Raw genomic sequence first — 26005 nt, forward strand, 5'->3', positions numbered from 1 at the left:
TTGGCAAGATGTGAATTATTTCAAATAACAAGAAAATACCTTCAAACTTAAACACAACGAAAAAAAAAACCAAACAAAAAACAAACAAAAAACCTAGTGACCTTGATGTAGAATTCATGTAGACTTTTTTTACAATGCTCCTGTACGTTTAATGATAGGTGAGAAATGGCACGGCCGTCAATCCATTATGTCTGTGGTACATGTAAATAACAACTATTTCCCATTAAAACATCTATGAACTGTACATTTGTATAACAATAAATGATTGAAAGGAACTCGCTTAGTTTGTGTATAACACCGATCGGTTTGTCTACTTAACTTTACGAATTCAATTCAAAGATACTGTCTTGTCATTATGCAAAGCGTTGAGTACAAAATGAAATTATATTTACATTTATTGATATTAGGAATCTTCTATTAAACAATTGAAAGGAATACCATCTGTTCTTGCTAATTACTTAAATAGTTCGATATTGTAAGTGTTTTCATTATATGCAAAAGAATCATCATGAGATGTCTTTGGACGGCTTTTGATAAATACGTTCTCACAGAAAATGCAGAGACACGGCGTACGAATTCAAAGAAAAGGTATGTTTTATCTTTAAGAGTAATTACATTTTTTAGTGTAATTGAAACAAATCGTGCAAACAATATACCATTATCTATATATATATATCTGACACTTTATACGCTGAATCATGGTAAATCTAATATGTTTAATGTTTACTTTGAATGTTAAAAACTCGAAAACAAGCTGACCTGTAAAATAAATCTATCCTGAAAATAAATATGTTTCTAAACCCAGTAAAAAATAAGATTGGCCCACAAAAAGGTCAGATCACAGAGGTTTATAGCTGCAATTTTTTAACGAAAGCATTTTATGTTGAAGGCATACCGACACGTTATCAGACAATTGGAAAAGAAACATATTTACAGAGTTAATGCCTTAATATAGCATAAAATGACAGAAGATCACTTTGAATAACTTCGTTAACCTGGATGACTTGAATAACCATTTATTCTTTAATATCATTGGTATAATTATATAAATTAGTTAAACATGTAGAGAGATCTAGGGCAAAATGTATAAGATACATCATGAACCATTAAAGATGTATGTCTCCCACGAGTTCTGAACTGACCAAATATGAGAAGCATGAACAAATGCATTATAGGAAGTCATCGAAAATAGGTAACAGTAGATTAGGAGAGTGTTTTGAGTGAAAGCAACGTTTCATCAGGAGAGATTTCACAAAACTCTTTTCTTTTATTCTAAATGTAAATGTTAATTAAGTTAAGATAGTTTTCCAACTTATCATGCAATATACATGGACCATTATTACCTGCAAATAAACATACGGAATTATACAAGAAAAAGTTCAATCGTCCACTATGAAAACATGGTACGCTTCTCTAAATATAGGCATACACTGTTAGTTAAAGGGTGCAATACGTTGTGCTGTTAGAGTTAACTGCATGCCACTAGTGTTTATATGGTAGGCTATTGGCGTGAACTTAATGTGCTAATTGTGTCAATGATGCATGATAAATCTTACACTACAAATGTAATTAGGATTCGAACCCTGGACCTATGGTTTACAGGTCTTCCGCTCAAATGATCTAGCTATACGAATACCCTTTTAGTCGGCTGTTGTGTTTCATTTAGATATGTTGGCTTACACCTGACATTTCGTCTTTCCGCTTTGCCGCCCGCAAAAAGACGCCAGGCAAAAAGACGAAAAGCCGTCAAAGCGAAAAGCCACCAAGACACCAAATGTCAGGCATAAACTACCATAGTGTGTTGCTGATAATATGATTTACCCATGTTGTGCTTAACTATTGATATATATGCAAAAAAGAAGCAAATATACACTCAAATTTCTTCATTTTGTTCTTTACCAGTGTCATATATTATGGTTTTCTTTTGCATACCATCATCTCATGCTACGAAATGTTACCGTAGAAATGTTATATGGACGTTTTATCTTAGAATATGTAAATATGAACCGAAAAGAATAATCTTTTAATTAGTGTTTGCAAGCTGCTACCAACAGAGCAATTCATAAACGACAGGTGTGACCTTAATGGTATTCAACAAATATTTTAATTACGTATATTAACACCTTCACTTGATTTCAATAAAAAAAAAGACTCGATTCAAATAAAAAGACAAATTAAATGCCAACAAGTATCCCGCTAGTCCCTGTTATGCGCAAAATATCACCAGTGGAAATGAATCCCATATTTATAACATAAAAAAGAAATATGAAAAATAACTACGTCTGCGGTATTCAGATGTGAAACATACATATCAGGAATTTACCATGAACTGGTTCTGGAGACGTGTAGACAGGCTAATACATACGGATACAGAGAAACAGACACTACTTCACGATAAACATATGTAAAGTATATATTTTTATAGACAATCTACAAAATTTTCTCTGTTTATACTTTTCAACATTCTATGTGAGTTAGTCAAGCATAAGCGTATGTAAAATCTTACGGCGTCTTAATCCTGTTATCTCTTTGAAAAGATTGTGTAGATTTTATATGGTAGGCTATCCATAATGTTGTATATCATGCCGATAGAAGACTTATCACATTGATTATAATGTCGTTACTTGTATACCTTACTGGTTTCCTTTTCAGAGTTTAATTCACACAGAAAATAATTGACAAAAACTGCTACACAGCCGAATTAGCAGGATATTGTTGTTAGTGAAAACACGTCAATGATTATGTCCTTTTTGTAGCCAACTATTAACAATCTGCACACTATAAAATTTATCATAGACATTCCACTACTTCGGGACAGATGCATTCACAATAAGAAAATTGACTATTGTAATATCACCGAACGCATGGTACAACGTAGGAAATAATTCACACTTACATACTGTTTTCTTTTTTGAGAAAAAAAAAACCCAGCACAATTGCTTCTCTCAGCTGATTAAGTCGCTATCTACATTTTCAGTAACGGAGAAGTTCCTGTAAATGACGCGGGATATTTGTCCTACTTGTCATTAGGATGGCTTACCCCAATGATCCTGCAGCTGTTTAAGGACAGGAACAAGGAGATCAGAGAAGATGATGTGTGGTCGTGTTCAGAATTGGAGTCGTGTGCCGTCAACACAGAAAGGTACTTCCAAAACTACTAAATATTGCTTGTTTCTGGATAAAGAATATTTATATTTCCTTGAGTGAGTTGGATTTATTTTCATGAATGGATAGCAAGAGTGGAAAATGTTTCAATCCCATGTAACTGATATTTTCCAAGAAACAATAAATATGTTAGCTCTTACATATTATCTCATATCTTATTTATATCAGTTTAATTATGCCGTACCGTCTATCTGCCTATTAAGACAACACCGTTAGATAATATAGTTGGATGTCTGCCACGATTTTATTTTTCAAATTAATTTTACAGAAGTACAATATGTATAATACTCTAAGACTGGTAATGACAGATCAGTTAAAATAAAGTGAGAGTTACTTTCGTTCTGTGTATTGTGATCTGACTGGCCATTTTGGTAAGGTTGTACCAAACATACACACAGCAGTCAATAGTATCTTTAGAGTTAGATACAGTAGAAACAAACAGTTAAACTGTACAATAGACTTGTTTCGTCCTTTTAGAACTTGTTAAACATATCAAACTTGTCATGCTGAAACTACCACTCGTGTTTATACATGATTCAATAATGAGATGTGTACTTGGAACAAAAATGTACATGGAATTTTCTTCGAGCCACTGAGTATAATACAAGATATATGACAAACTACTGAATCTAAAACATCGCATTTTGTTCTGCGTTATTGATAAGTACGTAAGACCTTCTAATTACTTCAATATTACAAATGGTGAGCAAGTTATAATGGCACCGAAAATAATTCTGTAAGGGATAGTAACAACTCAATCCATTTAGACCGGCGGTGTCCTACGTAGCCCCACTGAAGATCTTGAGTTTGCAGTTCGACGCACCCTCTCCGCGAACGAATTGTATGTTGAGACCCGGAGAAACGAATCGGTGTGTATTAACGTGCTTGAAATAGAGAACCCCATACCTAATAACATTAGTTCGAGGATTCGAACAGCGGTCGCTTAGATGCAAACTAAAACGGGTCTTATATCCAGGTCATAAAAAGCTGAAAACCGGCAACATTGGATTATGTAATCTTTGGATACCGCCAGGTTACATGAACATTTATTGTTAATTGATAGTTTTTCTTTCTTTCTACTTTTATTTTTCTTTCTTTTTTTTCTTCTTTCATTTTGCTCTTTATTTTTTTACTCATTTTTTTCATTGATATATTTTCGTCAGATTGGAACCAATGTGGATCAACGAGCTACAGACGTATGGCCAGAAAAAATGTTCAGTTTTTAGATTGTGGCTGAAATTCATTTGGGTTCGGCTCCTTATTGCCTGCATAGCTGTCTGCTTTCATGCCGTTATAGCATTGCTAGTTACGGTCAGTATCAAAGCCAAAGTATGAACCTTCTTTGACTTCAATTTATGATTAACTCCTTTGTCAACCTTCATTCATCGATCTACATCACAATTTTCGTTTTTTTAAAGCTGTGGAAATTTTTTTTTTTCACACACTAAATCATCGCTGCTTATCTAGCTGCAAAATGGAGTACACATTTTATAATTTGACAAAATATTTTCAAACTTTAAAACACATAATAGAAATTTATAGAAACGAAGCTAACTGTAAGGAATATACGATATGCTTTTCTAAGGGGAATAACTGAAAACATCACATGTATTATTAATTCCTGCTATCTAAATACGTCTCAATATGTGATATATATTTCCCTTTTAGGGTTATTTGACTGATGTAATTGCAGCCTATTTAGAACAACCAGAAACATCCATACCTTATGCTGTTGGTTTGGTGATAATTTGCCTTGTTGGACAACTTCTAAGGTGTTGTATATTTACAACTCTTCTGTTTTATGGATCACAAACGGGTGAGTTGTAAATGGTTCTCATTACGTGTGTTATTAAGACGTATCATACATTTCTGTCTACTTACGTAATTGGAAGCAATTTTCTGTTTTTTTCTTTTACAAATAGGCTCAAGGTTTCGTTCAGGAGTCCTAGGGATGGTGTACAGAAAACTGATGAAGTTAAAAAACCTGAATGGGAAGGTTACTTCTGAGGTAAGTTTATCGGAATTGACCATAGGTGAAGTCCAAAGTCAACATGTTTCATTTAAGTAGATGTAACACAATACCGACGGAAATCAAAGGTTCTTATAGTTATTTGCATTCGTACATATCTATAACCGAATTAGCTATGCTTTTATCATAACATTGCATGAAAAGTTCTAATCCATTTACAAAATAAAATTCCTTTGACAAAGATATCACAAATATTACACTATATAACAATTGTATCATATTTCGGACTCTATAAGGCTTGGCGTGTTTAATATAAAAATACGGAGTTAACATATTGCATTGTAGACCATGGCGATTTCTTGTCAAATGTGGGCAACAAAAAATCCTGAAATAGGAACTATGTTTATATTGATTCAACAAGGTTTCTATTTACTATATTTACACCCAAGTTCAAACACGTCATGGACATCTATGGTATGCATAGAGCAAAATTACTTTGCAAGGAAATCAATCAAGATATATGTGTATACACACTCCGTATGGACGAATCTTGTAAAAAAAATTAGAAAGGCAGATATAATTGGGCAAAAGTATCTTATGAGTTAAGGTCTTCGGTCATTGATTTTGAACGTCTTTCCATACTTTGATATCTTTATTGTTGTCTATTTTGTTACATCTATTGATTTCCATGCATTACTCTAGATTCTTTATGTTCAGAAATTTGTTACATTCATAATATCAATCCCATGCTTATATCAACAATGATACAAAACGAAATATCATTTCAAATAAGAAAATTGTATTTTGAAAGAAAAAAGAAAATAATATTTCGATAACATGAAATGGCATTCATTTTGATGACACAAAATGCTATTTCGTTAAAACGTAATATTCGAAATATACGAAATTAAAAAAATAATAATAAACGATCTTACTGTACACTGGTAATTTCCTTTCACCGTTCCCACCACTTTTATTGAATGAAGTATGAAGGCCTACAATTTCGTAGCATAGCGACATTGCGAGTGATTTTACTTTGTATTTCTTAAATGTGTAGCTTTAACTAAAACAAAATATGAAAAGAAGAAGAAGAAAAAAATTGAAAAAGGTTTATTGATATACTCATTTAAGTTAAGTTGCTATTTTCAAAGTACAGAAATAAAACTTGTGTGCCTTATGAGATATGAACTGTCTAAGTTGCAAAGCAATGACATCTTAAAATTAATTTCATATTCATTACAGGTTGTAACTATATTTGGATCAGATTCTTTGCGGGTGTATATGAACTGTCAGTTATTTGTGTATGTCCTCGCAATGCCTGTTTTCCTTGTGGTTGGAACTGTGTATATCTACTACCTCATAGGACTATGGTGCTTTATAACATTTGCAACATTTATTGTATTCTTCATTATTCAGGTAAGGAAGTCATTTTTCGAATATCTAGAATTTTTTTCTTTATTTGAAATATTTTACAATACTTTATCATTCTGTAATATACTGATTTGTACAAAGCTATTCAAATATTTATTTCGTTTCAATTTTACAGTTAAAAACTTAGTTATGAAACTCGTTACATTTCTTCTTTATAAAAATTTTCGTCTGTTGGCTAAAAGACAAATACTTAGTATCGTTACATAGGATCCTATATAGAAGTCTTTGCAAGTATATTTTATCATTAAAAGGATATTTTTCTATGTGAAACCGCAGACACAGGTTGCCACAATCGTGTCCTTATTTGTCCACATAAATTGTAAAATATACCAGATGTTACCAACAAAATAAATAGACTATCAATTGTAGCTGAAACATAAAAATGTTCATGTTGTAAATTATATTTTTCTCTAATCATACCAATCAATGTTTGTGATCAAATTGTTCAATGCGTATTATCAATCTACCATATCCTAAGAATCGTTGTTCTTTACCAAACCTATTTATGCTGTATCCATTTAACTCATTTTCGTGTTCCATAATCGTACATCTATTTTGTAGGCTGTGTCGGTCATTGACCTCATATCCCTATTCCGCGATCATACATCTAATTGTGGCATTGATTGAACCTGTATCTTTCTTCTGCAACACTACATCTATATTTGCAGACTGTGTTAATTGAACTCATCTCCCTATTCCGAAGACGAACCTTAGTATGGACAGATTTAAGGGTATGTTTTCTCATGTTGCTAGTAAATAAGGAAGGGAATGTATTGTTCTGTTAAAATCGAGTATTGAATATTTATAAACGTCTGCTTACTAGCATTGATCTTTTGAAGTATGTATACTAAGGGAAAACAGGTCCACTTTTTTATGATCTGTTTTGGATATCTAAAAACACAATACCTGTATGAAATTGGTTATGCTCTCGACTGCGCTGATGGTTTTCATACACTGCAAACGTAGCAAAATGGGTAAAACAGTTCATGGATTATTGTCATATTCAAAGGAAACAAAGAATACGCATTCAAAAAATGATTTTGAATTGAAAATGACCGAAAGGAAAAGGAATTTAAATAATGAATTTTATACAATATATAAAAATACACCGTAATTATTTCAAATTTCCCAATTGGAGCAAAATCACGAAAGTGAGTTATGTGACACAGGTAAAGTGTCGTGACCATGGCAACTGCTCAGTGGATAAATGTGGCTATATTGTAAGCATCGAAGGGAACGGGGTAGGTGATATGAGTCGAAGAATATTGGTTCGAGGAACCCGTGGTTGAATGATAAAGACGCGGTCAGGACCAACCAGTGCGATATATAGGGCTATTGGAACCGTCGTTGTTTGATTAATTTGGGTTCCACTGCATATTTTATCTTTCTTCAGATACGGAAGATGAATGAAGTTCTTTCCAGCATGAAGTTGATAAAAATGTATGCATGGGAGGAATCGTTTAAACAATCTATATTGGGTAAGGACGCGTATCCTCCCGGGGCAACTGGTCTTATTCTCCATTCACTTTTTAAATAGTATCAGTCTAAATCATTTTTTCTTATTCGACATAGTTTCTCGACTTTAAGTACTAATTGAAAATATTCCGTTATTATCTCGATATTTCTTTTATTAGTTTCGAATTTATTCCTTAAGCGTAATGTATAAAACCGTTTATGTCTAATTTTGCATGAACGTTTTATTCGTTCGTTTGTTTTCAATAGTTCTTCAAAAATCTAATGACTCTAAAACGATTGTAGTAGACATTTTCTAAAATCTAAACATCTTATCAAATATTCATATGCACATAACAACATGAGGACAAAGAAATATTTAATGTAACAATGAAATGATAATTGATAAAGCAAACAATTACAATCCTTTGACCTTCAGAGCCAGCTGTCTTATCAGGTGTCATCATAAAATGCATGAAAAGATATGAACAGATTTACTACAACTTGAAGTTATTAAGTTAAAGAAAAGGAAATTTCCATTATATACAAACGGAGTAAATAATACATGTTAATTTCAAATACTATTGACACGTTTCTTCCATAGGTCTTAGGGACACGGAAATTAAACCATTGTTGCATTCGACAATATTGAATTTGATTTGCAATGCCATCATACCAGTAACTCCTTCACTTGCTGCGGTAGCCACAATATCTATGTATGTTAATGCAGGGAATGAACTAACAGCCTCAACAGTAAGTTATTTTTTATTTAATTTCATTTATTCACTACTGGAATTATTAACAGCAAAAGACAAAAAACTATTTTTCTCTTTTAATATGGTGTTAATTTCCTATCATAACATGTACAAAAAGCAAGGTTTGGTTTGATTGTTGCTAAGCAACGCATTTATAAAATAAAGATGGAAATTGAAAAATACTATATATATGTGTATATTTGTTTAAATTGTAATAAATGAAAACGTTCAAGAATAAAAGAAAGATGTATTTCAGAAGTGAAAGCGTTTTAAGATTCATCGACCACTCCCGCCATGTTAATCTACACATAAATTCACGTTATCAAGTTAATAAAATGTTTAAAGTAATGAATCGCCTAGCAACCGAATGTTAAAAGTGTATAATAGGCGTTTCATCAAACTGATCAACGACGATTAAATGTAACATTTCTGTTGTAGGCTTTCTCTGTTGTTGCCACTCTCAACTTTATGCGAATCATAGTCTCCTTCGTTCCGTACGCCGCTCGTATATTTGGAGAAACCAGGATCAGCTTTGAAAGAATAAAGGCATGTGTTAAAAGGAGATAAAATCGGACAATTCTAGTTATTCTCTTCCATAATTGTTTACATTGTAGTTGTCTCTTATAATTCCTTTTTTCAAGTCAATCATCATCCGTAGTCAACTTTGATATCTGATCATATGTATTGGTTTTATTAAAGCAATATCAAGCATTTACTAAGATGAAGCAATTTTTCATGCGATAATTAACCAGCGATATACCAATGTGTACAGTTTTGGTTAACTATGTAGCGTGTAGAATTTGTTGCAAATGACGCTACAGGTACATTGAGTTTATCACTTTAAGCAAATACAATTACAATACCAGTTTTTGCCTTAATAACTATTTCCATCGATTTACCATAAGGAAAACCAGTTTGCGTATATATTTTACTTTTGCAACATTAAATGATGGCTATCTAATTACAAGAAACAAGAAGCTTTCAAGATATTATATATGATTTTTTAAAGAAATCTCGTTTTTCTTTCTAACGCATTGAAAAACGTTAAACCGATATTGTTGTTTATTTTCTCAGCGCTTTATGTTAGAGGAAGAATTCACGCCGCCAAGTCGCAATGTTACTGTATCGAAGAATGCCATTGAAATACGAAATGCAGTATTCATGTGGGAATTCGGTACTAATAATAACCTTAGTGAAAAACAAAAACAGAAGAATAAAGAAGGTATGAAATTCATATTTCATTATCTAGCTATTGTATGTTTGAATTGTTTTTGCTATGTAATAAGAGTGAAAATATCATTGCAATATGAACAAAGAACAATAACGATTATTACTACACTCAATTGATATGTTCAGCAATAACACGGTCACTTGTTTTCGTAATTGATGTACGTTTTCTGCAAATGAACCGCGTTTAGACCCTTTCACATTTCCTATTGTTAAAGAATTGTACTTGAAAATCTTATATATCAAATGAGTGTCGCACTTTATATACTGAAATCATATGAATAATTTATAAAGAAAAGACAAATTATGCGAAGATGTTCAACTAATGCTACGATTTAGTTTTTTCCGCTGTAATGTGTTGAACGTAAAATAATCATATTAACTATTTACATGTTTGTTGAATTTTCATTAATTTTGATGTTTTTCTTTCGTTTACAACTTTATTTGCTATTTCACTTAGAATTGAACCATCGTTCGTCGATAGCATCATTGGCACTACAGAGCATCAATATTGCTGTCAGAAAGGAAAGAAAAGTAATAATGAAATTTGGATATATCAGTAATTACAACAATGATTTATCTTTAGACAAAAAAACTTCAATTTACAATCACGTACCTACCACATCTAAGATGAAGGAACAGTTAGATTAAGGAAGCCTTTCCTGAAAGTATATGTCCTTTTTGTACAAAATTATTATTTGAATCAAATATTTAATATTTTGAGATTTTGCTCTGTTTAAACTTCGTTAACATTTTTCAGGGGCTACATATCGGAATTTGTGGTACTGTTGGTTGTGGTAAATCCTCCTTGTTGCAAGCGCTGATTGGGAGGGTAATATAAAACTTCATTCAAAAAACACCTATTGTTCAAATCCTTTTCGAGCAATTTAAAATTAGATATGAAATGATGTGCAGTCACCTTAAAACTCAAAAACATGTTTCAAAGGAACGGCAAATACACGTACAAGTCTTGAACCGTGTCATGCAGGTAACAACAAATCTCATTAACTACAAGTTCACCAATATTTCTATAATTGTAAAAAGATGCACGTGAAAAATTTCCTCGAATACAAATTTACAATTTAGAGAAAAAATTACATCATATAGCCTTAAGAAACTTAAACACTGCCTATAACTATGGCCAATGTTCATTTTCTGAAACTTTCTAATTCCCAATTTGTTTTACAAAACTTTGAAACAATAGGAAGATCTTAACATCAAATAATATCAATTAAATATTTTTCTATTGATTGTAGATGCCCTTGATTACTGGCCATCTTGCTGTTGATGGTACAGTTGCATATGCGGCACAGCAGGCCTGGATATTTAACGGAACACTGAGGGAGAATATCCTCTTTGGAAGACCTTTTGAAAAAGATTGGTACGCTTTTAGAAATGCCACTAAATTTATGTAATGATTACGTGTTTGGTGTTATATGTTCCGTCTAGTAATATATAATGCCATATTATCTACTCATGTGATAAAAACAACAGTAACAACAACAAAGTAAAGACAATACCTGCACCGATTGAACTTAGTTTCATAATAATGACGCATACCTTCCAAATCCCAAAAGAAATAGTATTTTCTACACAAGGCTGTCTGTAATGCACATTTCGTTTTTGCTCAAATGAATTTTAAATGCTTTGAACGAACAAATCTGATAACCGAATTTGTCAATAAGCCAACTATAGAGGTAAATGATGTATAGCCAAAATCAATACAGGTACACTACGGTTTTGCACGCCTGCAGTTTGGATCCAGATATCCGCATACTTGCCAATGGGGACATGACTGAGGTAAGTAAATGCTAACAAGCAAATATAATGATTTTGTTTTCGGGCCATCGTGCAATATAACGATATGTAGATATCAGAGTTAAAAAACGTAGAATAACATCGGATATTAAATTAAGAATGAAACTTCATTCAATTAAAATCAATTAATGTATTATTTTATTTTACATAGGAATATTCGCATTTATCTTTTAAATCAATATATATTTAGGAATATCCACATTTATCTTTTAAATTTATATATATTTAGGAATATTCACATTTATCTTTTAAATTAATATATATTTAGGAATATCCACATTTATCTTTTAGATTTATATATATTTAGGAATATTAACATTTATCTTTTAAATTAATATATATTTAGGAATATTCACATTTATCTTTTAAATTATTATATATGTGTTCCACGTTACTTCGTTTAAGAGAAATCGAAAGACAAACATTATTTATCACATTTTCTTTTCAGATTGGAGATAACGGAATAAATCTCAGTGGTGGTCAGAAGCAACGAGTGAGTCTAGCTCGTGCTGTCTACAGTAAAAGCGACATCTATCTCCTTGACGACCCGCTTTCCGCCGTTGACGTTCATGTCGGAAGACACTTGTTTCATAAATGTATTGATACTCTTTTGAAGGATAAAACAGTTGTATTGGTGACTCATCAACTCCAGGTGAACTTAAAATTATCATGATCATGCAATCGATGCGTAAGCACAACATATTACAATGTATATATTGTTACACAGCGACAGTGTTACTTTAATCATATGATAAGCACGGAGCAGGGCATCTGAAACAAGTCTGTTACGCATTAAGATGTCAAATTGGTATATCGCAATTAGGTATAGATAGAAATGAGGCACAGTTTATCAATATGGGTCATATACAGTGGACGTGTTTACGAATAATAATTACGTTTTTTAACTCATGTCACAGATAATAAAACTCTTTTTCCATTAAAGATAAAGTAAGTACATAACACTCTTAAAATATCTAGAGTAATAAATGCTCAAACATGGTTCGCAGGTCAATTGTATTTGTACTTTTGTATTTATAAATAGTATTTAAAACAATTGATGTAATAATTCGGCCTCTTTAGCAAATATGCAATTGCTTCATTTTTATAGTAACTGTTCAATGTTGTCCAAATGCTGCATTATCAACGTGAAATATAGTAATTTGTCAGACTTCTATCTGGAAAATGATTTGTTATTTAAATGGCTATCCTGTCCACATACTTTCCATTGAAGTACGTTCAATCTCAAGATTAAATTTGATTCGTTGAGCTGTTATTCGTAACATATGTAGCAACACCTCGACATTTATGTCATATTTAAAAATCTAATTTCATTTGTAATGCATTAATAAGTATGTTGATAAAGATTCATATGGCACCAAACTGGAAATACCGGAATAAAGTTGAATTATTGAAAAGTAAAAAAAAAAAAAAAAAAAAAAAAATGCACCAAATTTTATCGAATCACAAAATACCAATCCGAATAATGAATTTCTTGGTGTAGTCATGTATTCTCTTTACTGTTTAGTATCTAAAACACTGTGATGAAATTTACGTTATGGATGATGGTGAGATAGCTGAACATGGATCACATGAGTCTCTATTGACCCTTGAGGGACAGTATACCAAACTAATGGAACAATATACTTCCAAAACGGACTGTATCGACACAAAGGGTAATGGCACCACGTTCTTGCTTCTTTATTTCAATGAGTAATATTGCTTATCTTCTTAACACGTTAAGTCTGCCTTTACGAACATTCGGCAATTTTGCCAGTAATACAAAAGCTTCTTCGAATGAACAGTTGTACGGAAACCTGAAGATAATAGCCAAAGCTTTCAATACAAATTAAGAAATATCTACATAAGTGCAGAATGATGAATTAAGATTTATTAAGCGTTTTGTAAATCTAGGCCAATTTAGTGATGGAAACCTTAATTAATAGACATTATATCTATATGTTAAGTAGAAAGTGATATACAGTTATAACGAAAAATTAATTACATTAAATTCACCATTCATCATCCTTTTTACTCTTAATCTAAAACGTCGTGTGATTTCATATTTAGTTATTCTTATTCTTTAATTATTACCTTACAGCTGATCAATCTTTAGAAAAAGATGAAATTATAGAAACAAAAGATACCACAACAAATCAGATACATAGTCATTCACCAGATGCTGTCAATAAAAATGATAATTACGAAAAAGGTAAGTTCAGAGAAACCACTCTGAAGTAAAGAAAGAAAAGTATTTACTCTTTCATTTCCGTTCGTTGTTTATTGCTGTATATCATTATATTGATCATGATCAATAGAACGTTTCCTATGTTGAACAGGGATTCTGACCGATAGAGAGACATCAATGGCTGGCGACATTAGTCTTAAGACATACATGAGCTATATCAATGCTGCTGGAGGCAAAATAGTGACAGCATTGGTGTTACTGTTGTATTTCTTGTCTATTTCATCAATTACCTTCAGTGAATGGTGGCTTGGAATTTGGATCGAACAGACAGTAGGTTACGCATCTGATTTCATAAAAATGTAATGTCATCATATCTCATTACAATTACGAAAATTATTCCCAACATAACTTATAAACTTTGAAAATATTTCTGCTGCTGCTTCTACTGCTATGTATACACTTCTTTATTTGTTAAATATCACAATTCAATTTGTATGAAAATGACCGTAGCGACAAGAACCAACTTAGCTTAGCGTATCAAGATAAAATTAGATGATCAGACCACAGAGGGATATTGCATAAAGTTTTCTTCTGCAAAAATGTACTTTATTCAAAGTAACATTCCAGCCATCTGAATGCTTAAATCGCCATATTGATTAACTATGCGTTTGAGTTGTCAGTTTCTAAATGATCATGCTCAGAAGAAATCTACTCTTATTTTCGTTATATCACTTTATTTGATTAAAACAGAACACTTCCAAACAAACTATAAACTTCGTTCTGATACGCAAAAAACATTTTTAGGAAGATAACGGTCTAGTAAAACAAGTAATATTACTACTAAACCATTTACCATTACTACTTCTACTACTACTACTACTACTACTACTACTACTACTACTATAACTACTACTACATTTGCTAGTACTTCTACTATTACATTTACTATATAAAGTACTACTACTACTACTACCACTACATCATCGATACTCCAGGGGTTAGAATAATTTTTTGCGCTCAGCACCTCTGGAGCATATTATGTTAACATTGAAAGTGTTATGTACGAAACCTTAGTGACATGACGAAAACGACTAGTTTAATCTTCTGATGTACATCAAACGATTTTCCAGGTCGCATATTGGTGTATTGTAAGACTTTGATGTTGGTTTTCACTCTTTTGTAATCTTAAAAAGGTGCGTATCAGTCTGTGATTGGTCAGTTCTTTTTTTCTCCTAGCACCAATCAGTGTTCAATGTTCCAGGGATGCAGGGAACGAAAATGATCGTATCCCCGTGAATATCGAAAACACTATTATTTCTACATAACTACTGCTGCTGCTGTTACTGCTACTTATAATTCAATGATAATAGTTACAACTACCAGTTTCATAATTAGTTTTCCCCGTCTTTTTGTAATATGATGAATAACCAATTTGGCGTTTCGCAATATTTGTAGACTTCAGTAGTGTTGACTACGTCTCCTGTCAAAACCAATGCAAAAGATACTAATTTCTCAGGAGGTGAGAATTTCACGTTGTCATCAGCACAAATACACGTAGGCTCTTCCATGGACCCGGAGACTGAAGACAACTTAGCGAAAAGGGACTGGTATTTGGATATCTATATATATACAACTTTAGCAATAGTTGTACTAGCGTTGTTGAAAGGTCTGATTTTAGGTTTGGTAAGTCATGTTTTTCTCGTAAAAATTTTGAATTTGTATATTATGGTAGTCGAGTAAGTTGAAATGCTCATTTTCTTTTATCGATACTATAGTGGAAAACGTTTGTGATAATACACTTCCCTCCGAATTCTACATGTGCTTCAACATAATTTTGGGACTGTGAATTATTGTATGAACAAGGTACAAATGATGAAATCACCATAGATTTTTGTGTGAGAAATTCAACACGTAAACAGTATGATATAAGCTAGCTAAAACACTATTAATGATGCAGGTGATGATAAGAGCTTCTGCCAAATTACACAGCAATGCTCTTGGCAGAGTTATGAGTGCCCCAATGAAGTACTTTGACGCCAACCCAACGGGTAGAATCCTTAACCGATTCTCACGAGACGTGGAAGATGGTTAGTGTATCTAGTGACTTGATTTTGAGGTTTTTGTTATCATGACCCAAATTAATATCTGAATACGGATTATATATGATATTCTCCTTACCAGTCCATGCTATCCACTTAAATATAGTTTTTAACTCAATCCCTATCAATCAGATCAAAGATGTCTTTTACTTTTGTTAAGGACTATTCAACTTATCATTAACATTATTTTTTGAATGTGTTATAATTTAAACATTTGCTGTGTTTTTAACATCATATATCTCTTCATATTTAATAAACTATACTTGAATATGTTGATATCAAGCATGACATTTGAAATATAAAATCATTCTCGTCCATAAAGTTTATTTTCATCCTTATTATAAATTGTTAAAGTTGTCTTGAATGACGGTTCCAGGGTTGAAACAGCATGACTGGATTAAGGGGGAAGTGCATGTGTCCTTCTGAATTTTGGCATCTTTTTCTCACTCTTTTGATATCTGCAGACACCTCTTAGGTTTCAACACTTTGGTTATTGGCATCAACTACAAGCCGAAGAAGTAACATTAGCTGAATGATACAGTTAAACTCATTGCTTGTATTTAGGTGCTACTTTCTTGAGTGTCCTTTTATGTAATAACTACAGTAACAAGTCTTGCATAATCGAATTCTTCCTTTTTTATTACAGCGGATATATTCATCCCAAATTTGATAGATAACCTTATTCAAGTCATGATCCTTATAATTGTCTCCATTGCCACAACAGCCTACAATTTCCCTTGGTTTCTCATCGCGATTGTTCCGATTGGATTATACGTCTACGTAGTCAAAATATTATCATCCGTATCAATCCGAAATTTCAAACGGCTTGAAAACGTCTTACGGTCACCACTTATAAATCATGTGACCACGTCATGCAATGGACTCGCCACCATCATCGCTTATTCACAGGAAGACGATTTCATGAACGGGTAAGAACAGATGACTATTATTATTGAATCAATAGTGCGTTTGTGTCACACAATATAATCTGAATCAGCAAAATGGGTTGAATGCACTATTTCATTCTTCATTCTGTCATTAATATTTAAAAAGGATACCATCCGTATTCAGAAATCGAATAATAAGACACGGTATCATAATTTACTCCTGAACGTATAGAAAACACACTCTATATATATATCTTGATAATGCCTGTTTATAACAGATGTTGCAAACACTCGGACTCGACTTCCATGGGATTGTTGTTGTTCGAAGCAAGTATGAGATGGATGGGTCTAAGAATGGACATTGGGGGAGGTGTTATTGCCACCATCACAGCTATCATCGTGTTGTTCACTAAGGGATCTATATCCCCTGCTTTGGCAGCTTTGTCCCTCTCTATGTCTTTCAAGGTAGATGACTATGTACATGTAGCATTTATCATTTACTCCGTTCTTAACATGTTTCGTATAATACATGTACTTAACATAGACAAATATATCATTAGATGACAATTGCTTCATAGTTCTTTAAAAAGGATATATATCAATACATTTAATCTGTGCAAATTATGCTCATCTGTTCTGAAACCTCCATTGATAAGGAACCTCATGATAAAAACATCTTAAAATCATAAAGAGGTCTTTCTATGACGTCATGTTAATTAATGGAAGTGTATGATACGTACCCACATCCTCTAAACCTTTGTCTCACAACATAATTTATACGTCTTATGTATAACATACATCATTATCATGATAAATATCCCGATTTCAATCATTATATCATAACACCCCCTTTAATATTCTCTCAGTTTTGTCGAATTTTGTACAAAATCGCGATTCCTTGTTACTGGTGCGATTTTTTTTAACTTTTGAGAGGAAAAAATAGATAAAAATAAGATTCAAGTATCTTATTTCATCACATTTCATGAGCATCTTTAAGAATGATGCGATAGTTTATATCTTTCAAGTTTATCCATGTAATAAATCAATGCAAATAATGCAATTACCCTCGTTGTTCTCATTCTAAAAAAAAAAATAATAAAAATAAACCCAAACAAATGTATGATTATTTTCCATTTCTTGGTGTCAGGTGGCTTCGATCCTCCAGTTCTTCGCCCGTATGCTGAATGAAGTTGAAGCTAGATTTACAGCTATTGAGCGTCTACATGAATATGAGGTATATGTTGTTGGTGATATGATGGTTTTATTTTACGAATATATATCACATAGACTTTAAAACAAATTTTAAGACTTTATAACGATTTTGATTGCTGTAAAGATTATCTAGGTAAGGAACAAGCGTCGTTTTGGTTTTTGCAGTGCAGTGAGGATATAACGGTCGTCACTGCAGTTTTCCTAGTCTGAATTACAACTATGTTATAGTGTTATTTCTCGAAAATGTGTCATCGTGTTGAACATGTTGATTATTTCATCTACTTAGAATGAAAATAATACTTATTGATATCGTAGGACCTTACAGTAGAAAAGGAAACTGGAAAAATGCAGATTGACAAAGAATGGCCAAGTCAGGGAAGGATACTCTTTTCAAACGTGATGATGAAATATCGCAAGGACCTGGACCCTGTACTTCATAACATCAGTTTCGATATCCTCTCCAAAGAAAAGGTCGGCATTGTCGGTCGCACTGGCGCAGGTATGGTTTAATAGATAAAAAAAAATACTCGAGGAACTGCCTACAATTCTTTACAGTTTAAGAATGTCAACAAATTAAAGACGTTGTTTTTGGAATGAGACGAAATTCTTATTTGAGATACAGAATACGACTTCATTAATTGTTCACATGATGATATATTCAGTCGCAAAATTGGACTTTTTCACCTTCCAAAAATATATGAATTCTGCATTGTGGAAAATCTTGTATGTTTGTAAATCATTATGTTGACGACATTTTCTGTTACTATTAACTATTTACTGTTTTCCATCAAATGTTTTTCGTTTATCTTCTTTGAACAAATCATCTTTTTTTTGACAAATAAATGAGACCAGTTCTGCAGTCAAAATTTGACTTAAAACATATTTCCCGAATTTATTCGCAATTTAATAATAAATTCATAAATAGAAACTCTGCAATCAAAGGCCATCGTTTTCAATTCGAGACATTACGTATACAAAGAATACAAGTCTAAGTATAATATCGAATTATTGTTATTAATTGGTGCGAAGGAAAATCATCTCTAGCTGCTGCGTTGTTCAGGCTAAATGAACTATCGGAAGGTGAAATAATCATTGATGACGTGGAAATCGGAACAATATCTAGGAAACGTCTTCGATTAAGTTTGTCATCAATCCCACAGGATCCTGTCCTTTTTGCCGGTACATTAAGGCAAGTTGATTGAAATTGTTTCTTAAGATTTTAGTGTTATCAGAAAATGTCCGAAACTTAGGTGTCCTACTGCAATGGTACTTAAATTATCGTTTACAAAATCATGGAAGTTTCACATATTTTTCCTGGTCACTATAATTACAATGTACGAAGGTATCCGTGATTCTAAAGCTGTTATGAGGTGTGTTTTCATTTCTACAGGTATAATCTAGATCCCTTCAATAAATATATGGACGATAAGATATGGGCAGCACTGGAACAAGTCCATATGAAGGACAAGGTATGCAATACAGTAATATAAAGCCCCCCAAAAAATTGGCAAGATTCTGAATTAACATACTTCGTTCTAAAAGTCTCCACTGCACAAATTTGTTATAAGGGGTTATAGTAGCCCACATTTTATGCCAACGAAATCACTGGTCCATCACTGGTTCATATCGATCGGATATCAAAGATAACCGCTTCAGGTTTTTCCCTATTTTGATTGGAGGGAAGTCGGTTCATATTGCTACCAATAGCATTACCATTTACTCAACAAGTGTTTAACACTTTCAGCGATATGGCAGGGCATTAATATAGGTATATTGTTCAATGGTATCGATATATAATAAATCATCAAAGCTACTACAATTGATAAGATACTTTTACTATCTTATATCACTTCATACAGAGTATTGGCCATCTTGTTAGGACAATCAAACCAAATTGATGTCGCGAAGACGTAACACTAGAAAGGAATAGAAATTCAGAGTGCTAATCTAATTTATTTTTTTGTGTTGATGTTTTCACTCTAATAATTGTGTCTGATATTCTTAAATATACACTTTGATAAGAATATACAATATTTCAATCAATAAACAATTTTGTCTTTTCCCATAAAGTTGATACTTCTTGACCAGAATCTTGACTTGCGCATAGAAGAAAATGGTGAAAATTTCTCCGTGGGCGAGCGACAACTTATATGTCTGGCACGCGCAATTTTACGTCAAAACAAGGTAACAATACATTTGAGGTATTTATATTCAAATATGAAATAGGTCATTCGTATTTGATATGATCTTTTAAAAATAACATAATTTTAATAACCAGAATCGTTTTCGTATTTAGATACCAAAATTGGTAAAAATGAGTTTGTTATGTATCAATGCTGCTTCTGTCTCTATGTGTCACTGCTTAACGAGGTTGAATTATAGATTGTTATTTGATTAATATTTACTTGAGCTTGTATAATTTATTTAGATTCTGGTGCTGGACGAAGCCACAGCCTCCATAGACACAACAACGGATGCCATGATCCAACAGACAATTCGGGAAAGCTTTGCCGATTGTACTGTCCTTACGATTGCTCACAGACTCAAGACCGTACTACATTGTGATGTCATTATTGTCATGGAGGCTGGGAAGGTGATAGAAATTGGTAACCCACAGGCCTTGCTGCAAAACTCTTCTTCACATTTCAGTAATATGTTTCAGGCTCAAACCTTCCAATCACACAATGTTTGATATTAATCAATTTCGTTGATGTACAAAGTCAACATAACACATGGGTTGTTAAATTGTTATCTTAATCTTAACTTATAGATTAATTACGTTTGACTGTTAATGTCATGTCTTCACTTAGTTGAGGAATTATACAGTAACATATAACAATCTGCAATAGCTTCTACCATTGGAGTGATAATCGAATTTGTAATAAGAATGTGAAATGAAAAATACCCTGCCAACGTTGGCATTCGAACTAGCGACCTTTTGGTCTGTAGCCCGACAATCTACCATTCGACAAAAGGAAATGTTGTACTAGCTGAGGCCCTTACTCACTAAAAAATAAAATAATAATGATGATAATACGTGTGTTGATTCTATTTATTTATCTATTTTTACTTATTAAAGGCATTAATAGAACGTATTCATTGCAAGACATCTCTAAATCAATGACGTCACGCGGATGTTCTCTTGAACTGTTTAACTGCTCTCCTATAGATATCTCCATTTTTTTGGTCGCCAATGTAATTAAGACTATATTTTTTTAATTTACTCATTACTTTCACATAAATGCATACCGTGTGCTTTCTGATTAACATCAATAAATATAATACCTCAGGTGAATATAATTTTCTCTCTACATTTTCAGCAACTCATTACTGTCTGAAATGGTAATGATGAGAGCAGCCATATGTATCCTTATAACAGCAGGGTGCATACATGGCTACATGTAGGCAGAGCCTATGTATAAGAAAAATACATAATATCATTAAGATTTGAAACGAATTAATCTCTATTACGGAAACAGCTCGTTAGGCGTTGCTAAAGTAGTTTTCGTAAAACACATATAGGACTTTCAAGTATATCGAGCATGCCTCTTTCCAGAAGTTAATAGAAAAAGAAGCACAATGTGATGAATTCAGATAAAATGCATTGATTTTAATTACCGTATACATCTAAATTGTTCATATAGATACTGGTGTTACTTCATACATATTTTTTCTACATCGATTTTTACTAATCCACTAAAATTGTTTAGATGTGCAACAATTTTGAATGATTTAACTGATCTTTATCTAACAATGTAAGACCATTTTGGTGTAAATACGGCTCTATAAGTCTGTGATATCTTGACTGATATAGTTTTTACTTTTCCTTAGTGTGTAAGACATGTTTCAGGTTACCAATAAGTGAAATAATAGATTGAAACATTCGTACGCTACCAGTATAACGACAAAAAAGTATGCATAATTCATGACCTGTGTTGTTGAATGTTAGATTTATCACATCTGAATATACAAAAAGATTTGACGCTAATATGTAAATATTGTCTAATATCACCCAACGCAGTACAATGATATGTGGTGTTTCATTAACTTCACTACAGCATCTTCACCAAACTAAAGTACGATATCCTGTATTAGATGCGGAAGTTCAGAAAGTAAGGATATTTGCCTTATCTGAAAGTAAACAAAGCTTTGTCAGTAACGTGGATATTTCAGATCACGCAACACAACAAATTAACAAGAAAATACCAATATGTCAAAATGGATATTCTACGAGTACTCCAATGTAGTATGGTGTTTTTAAGCCTCGAGGAAAGCAGATTGCTGATGCAACATATGACAACAGGCCGTTTCCTCCTGTTGTAATTACGGATATCTAACACCAGAATATAATACATCGGAACATGAGAGGGCCATCACTTGATTTAGCCTAACCATATCACTACCACACAACGTAAAACATTTAATTATTAATCAATCAAAGAAAGTAATGTCAAATTTTCAATTGATGATAAGGTATAAAACAACGAAACCAGCAAGAAAAATCACGAGCATCAAACAGCTCCAGTTTCATATCGGACAAAAATCAAATAAAAAAATAAATAAAATAATATAAAAATATTAAAAGGATTCAGAAACGCAACTTCTTCAATTCTTAAATTCGTCGTACTGAAATACATGGCCCTATAAAAAGCAGAATATTTGGTCACCCTACATAATCCATCAATAAATGTTAAAAATCGGGTTGGGGAGGGGGTTCCAATGGTTTAAAGACATTTGGAATGTCACGGCTTACGGTATCCAGACGAGATCCTGAAGCATCATGGTGTGCCTTTCATTATAAGGCACTGTTTGACCTTTCAGTATGATAACGCTAGGCCAAACGTTTTAAAGTTATATTGGGATTTTCTTGCAACCCAGGACATCGTTCCCGATCGAACCGTTGTGGGATGAATTAGACAGAAGAGCTCGGAATCGAGCATACATCACAAATAACCTTCTCCATTTGGTCCATATGAACTCCTTGACATTCAGAAATAAAGACGGTAGAGATGTTTGGGGAGGGCACACACTTTATTAGGGATCGGTCTGACAACTGCAGTTATTTCAACTTGTACAGTAGGGTCCCCTAATTCATGGCTACCGAATGGCGGCCTCATTTGTTAAAAATCTCGGACAATTAGAAGACGGATGACGAATATTCGAAATTAAGTATTGCGATGCACACTTAGGCACACTGCTCATCAATTGTATTTTATCAAACCGCAAAATTGAAGTTGTGTTTCGTTTCTTTATAGTATATTCTGAATGATATCACAATAACGACTCTAAAACTTCTCTATAATTTTTATGTTAGTTGACAATGGGAACAATCTTTTCAAGCGGAAAAAAGTGTGTTTGTGCTCGACCAGTTCTTAATTTCTTCTTTTGTATTCAGTAACATCGGCATTGCATTTTTCTAGAAGTGAAATGCGATCAAGAATTCAGCAAAAAAAAAAAAAAAAACCAAAAAAAAAAACCAAAAAACAAAAAAAAAAACAAAAAAAAAAAAAAAAAAAACGCGTGTGGGTTTAAGCATAATCATGAAGGGCTTTAAATATCTTGAAACTACTTTCATCAGTTAGAGCATGAATTTCAAAGCACATACGGATTCCTTTGGAAATCTAGACCAGAGAGTGCCTAAAACGAGAACATTCTGAGTTGGATTCACTTAACTTTTATTCATTTCTAAAAAGGTAACAATTCCCTTGTGCTTCCAGATATTAATCCCATTAACTTGATACTTGTCTGCAGACATTATTGTCTTTCCTATATGACATATGAAAAAGGTCAAATCCTCGTTGATAACGAATACGAGTCCCTGCCTACATATAATCCAATCTGCCAAGAGAAGAAATATTGGCCAATCGCGTTTCAGATTCCCACATAAATAGATTGCTTATGGGTAATAATGACATGGACCTTTCTCATTTATATTGGTTTTCTAAACTTAACAAGAAGAACATAAAAAACTACTTCCATTCTTAGTACTATAAAATAAGGGTTACATGTTTAGTGAACTTCATGCTTTTGACCAATCTTTGACATTAAAATATTAGTTTGATGAGAACTTTTGACTTCTTTTTTCACTTTACACACAACCTTACCCCATTCTAAACCGAATGATCGCCTCTATTCTTTTGTTATAATAGTTTTCTTTTTCAAAAAGGTGGATGGCGGTACTTACGTATACGAGTAAACGGGAGTATACGGGAATAGATCTACCGAAGAACTATCCAAACAAATCACAGCAAACTTGTTAAGTACTTCAAGTTCATTTTTAGATGTTTTGATAAAGTCTTGTCTTTGAATAACAAAATATCCCCATCTAAATTGGAATTCAAAGACAAGGCAGCCTTTTTTCATCTGAATATTATCTCCATCTTTTCCCACAAACAACATGGACAGCTTTCTACCGAGCTAATGCTTTCCATTGATGACTTTTCCCATTTCGTAATAGCAGCATTCCTGCTTTATAGTGTTTACATGTCGCTGTGAATATCGCGATCGTGACACAGCTTATTAGGATTGACCTTAATTTACATGGTGAGTATCGTGCATGAAACAAAAGACGTAAACCCATGGTCTTATTTTCCCTATACTTTTTCAAAAGTTTCCGTCTTTTTTATTTATATTATGCCAACTGTATAACCACATATACAAAGATGTATAAACTTTATTTATTTTACAACAATTTTGAAACGAGCCTTAACATTATATTAATCACACTGTTCGCCTGATAGAAGCGCACGAAAGGTTTTACTGTGGAAGGAAATCGGAGCACCCGCGGTAAACCCACTTGGGAAAGTGATGCCATACCTTTTTACGTCCGTGTTGGGAATCCATACGCCTAGGTGAAAGGAGAGTGTGTTAACATTTCGCCACCAGACCAATCAAATGCATAATTGGTGATGAATGAGGTCTTATATCATGACGCCGCAAACGATGAACTTTTAAATGACATGTGTTTGAATATCTTTTTTATTTCATCTCATTCCGTTCGCCAATATATAGGTCGTTAGGGTAAACATAGGCCAACGGGAGAGATACAAGGTCATATTGGTAACATGATGAACTAAGTACTCAAATTTCACAACGCTTTGGTTTATAATATTCATAATCAGTTATACTTAGAGAGGCGCGGTAAGGCGACGAATTCATGGTAAGTTTAGAACGACTTTAACTGTTTTGATCAACTTTGATGTTTTTTATCAAATCGAAATGATTAATTTCTTCATACAATTCTATCTTGTGATTAGTTACGTTTGATTTATTCTATAACAGTATAGAATTAAAGACAAATGATTATTTTTTATGATTTATTTTAATATTTCAATCGAAAAGAGTGATATCTTTGTAAGATTTTAGATATGCTGAGAATACATTTGATGATAAACCAAATAAAGTGGTAACATGACCCTTTAAAATACCAAATATTTACCAAACATTAAAAGCTGTGATATCAATTCATAGAAATTAATTGACAGAAAAGTTTGTAAAACAAGTTTATCTAATATTTGCTTCTATTGTTCTACTAAAGTTAAGTTTGTTTAAGAAGGTAAAATATATCGAAGTTTTAATCATGCAAAGTTAGTTTTGCTTGCGTTTTTTATTTCTAATTCGCAATCGTTAAACTTTTGTGGTAACACTAGAGCCATACAATACTAACTTGATGCGTTTTGATAAACTGGAATTTAAGATTATTTGATAATACAAAGTAAATATAGAAATTCTAATGAAGATAATACCATGCTTAAATTGTCTATCATTTATCTTATCAACCTTTTTACAGGTAAAAATTGACTAAA

At 32.6% G+C, this 26005-nt stretch overlaps 1 protein-coding gene across 1 annotated transcript; it reads left to right on the plus strand.

Moving 5' to 3' along the window:
* The first annotated feature begins 508 nt into the window (after positions 1-508).
* LOC132546208 (ATP-binding cassette sub-family C member 5-like) lies at positions 509-20892 on the plus strand. The gene is made up of 28 exons (XM_060209919.1): positions 509-588; positions 2978-3142; positions 4329-4476; positions 4834-4981; positions 5088-5173; positions 6377-6550; positions 7959-8043; positions 8622-8770; positions 9211-9318; positions 9847-9994; positions 10460-10533; positions 10760-10831; positions 11256-11380; positions 11727-11799; positions 12266-12469; positions 13343-13490; positions 13916-14026; positions 14154-14332; positions 15458-15685; positions 15960-16089; positions 16748-17030; positions 17267-17453; positions 18136-18222; positions 18516-18699; positions 19230-19389; positions 19591-19669; positions 20271-20384; positions 20629-20892. Exons 1-28 carry the CDS (start codon positions 509-511, stop codon positions 20890-20892), a joined length of 3993 nt encoding a protein of 1330 aa, XP_060065902.1.
* Positions 20893-26005: the final 5113 nt, after the last annotated feature.

Source organism: Ylistrum balloti, unplaced genomic scaffold (assembly GCF_031769215.1).
Source record: "Ylistrum balloti isolate Yb309-2 unplaced genomic scaffold, AGI_CSIRO_Ybal_v1 Utg369876, whole genome shotgun sequence".
In the NCBI taxonomy this organism is placed as follows: domain Eukaryota; kingdom Metazoa; phylum Mollusca; class Bivalvia; order Pectinida; family Pectinidae; genus Ylistrum; species Ylistrum balloti.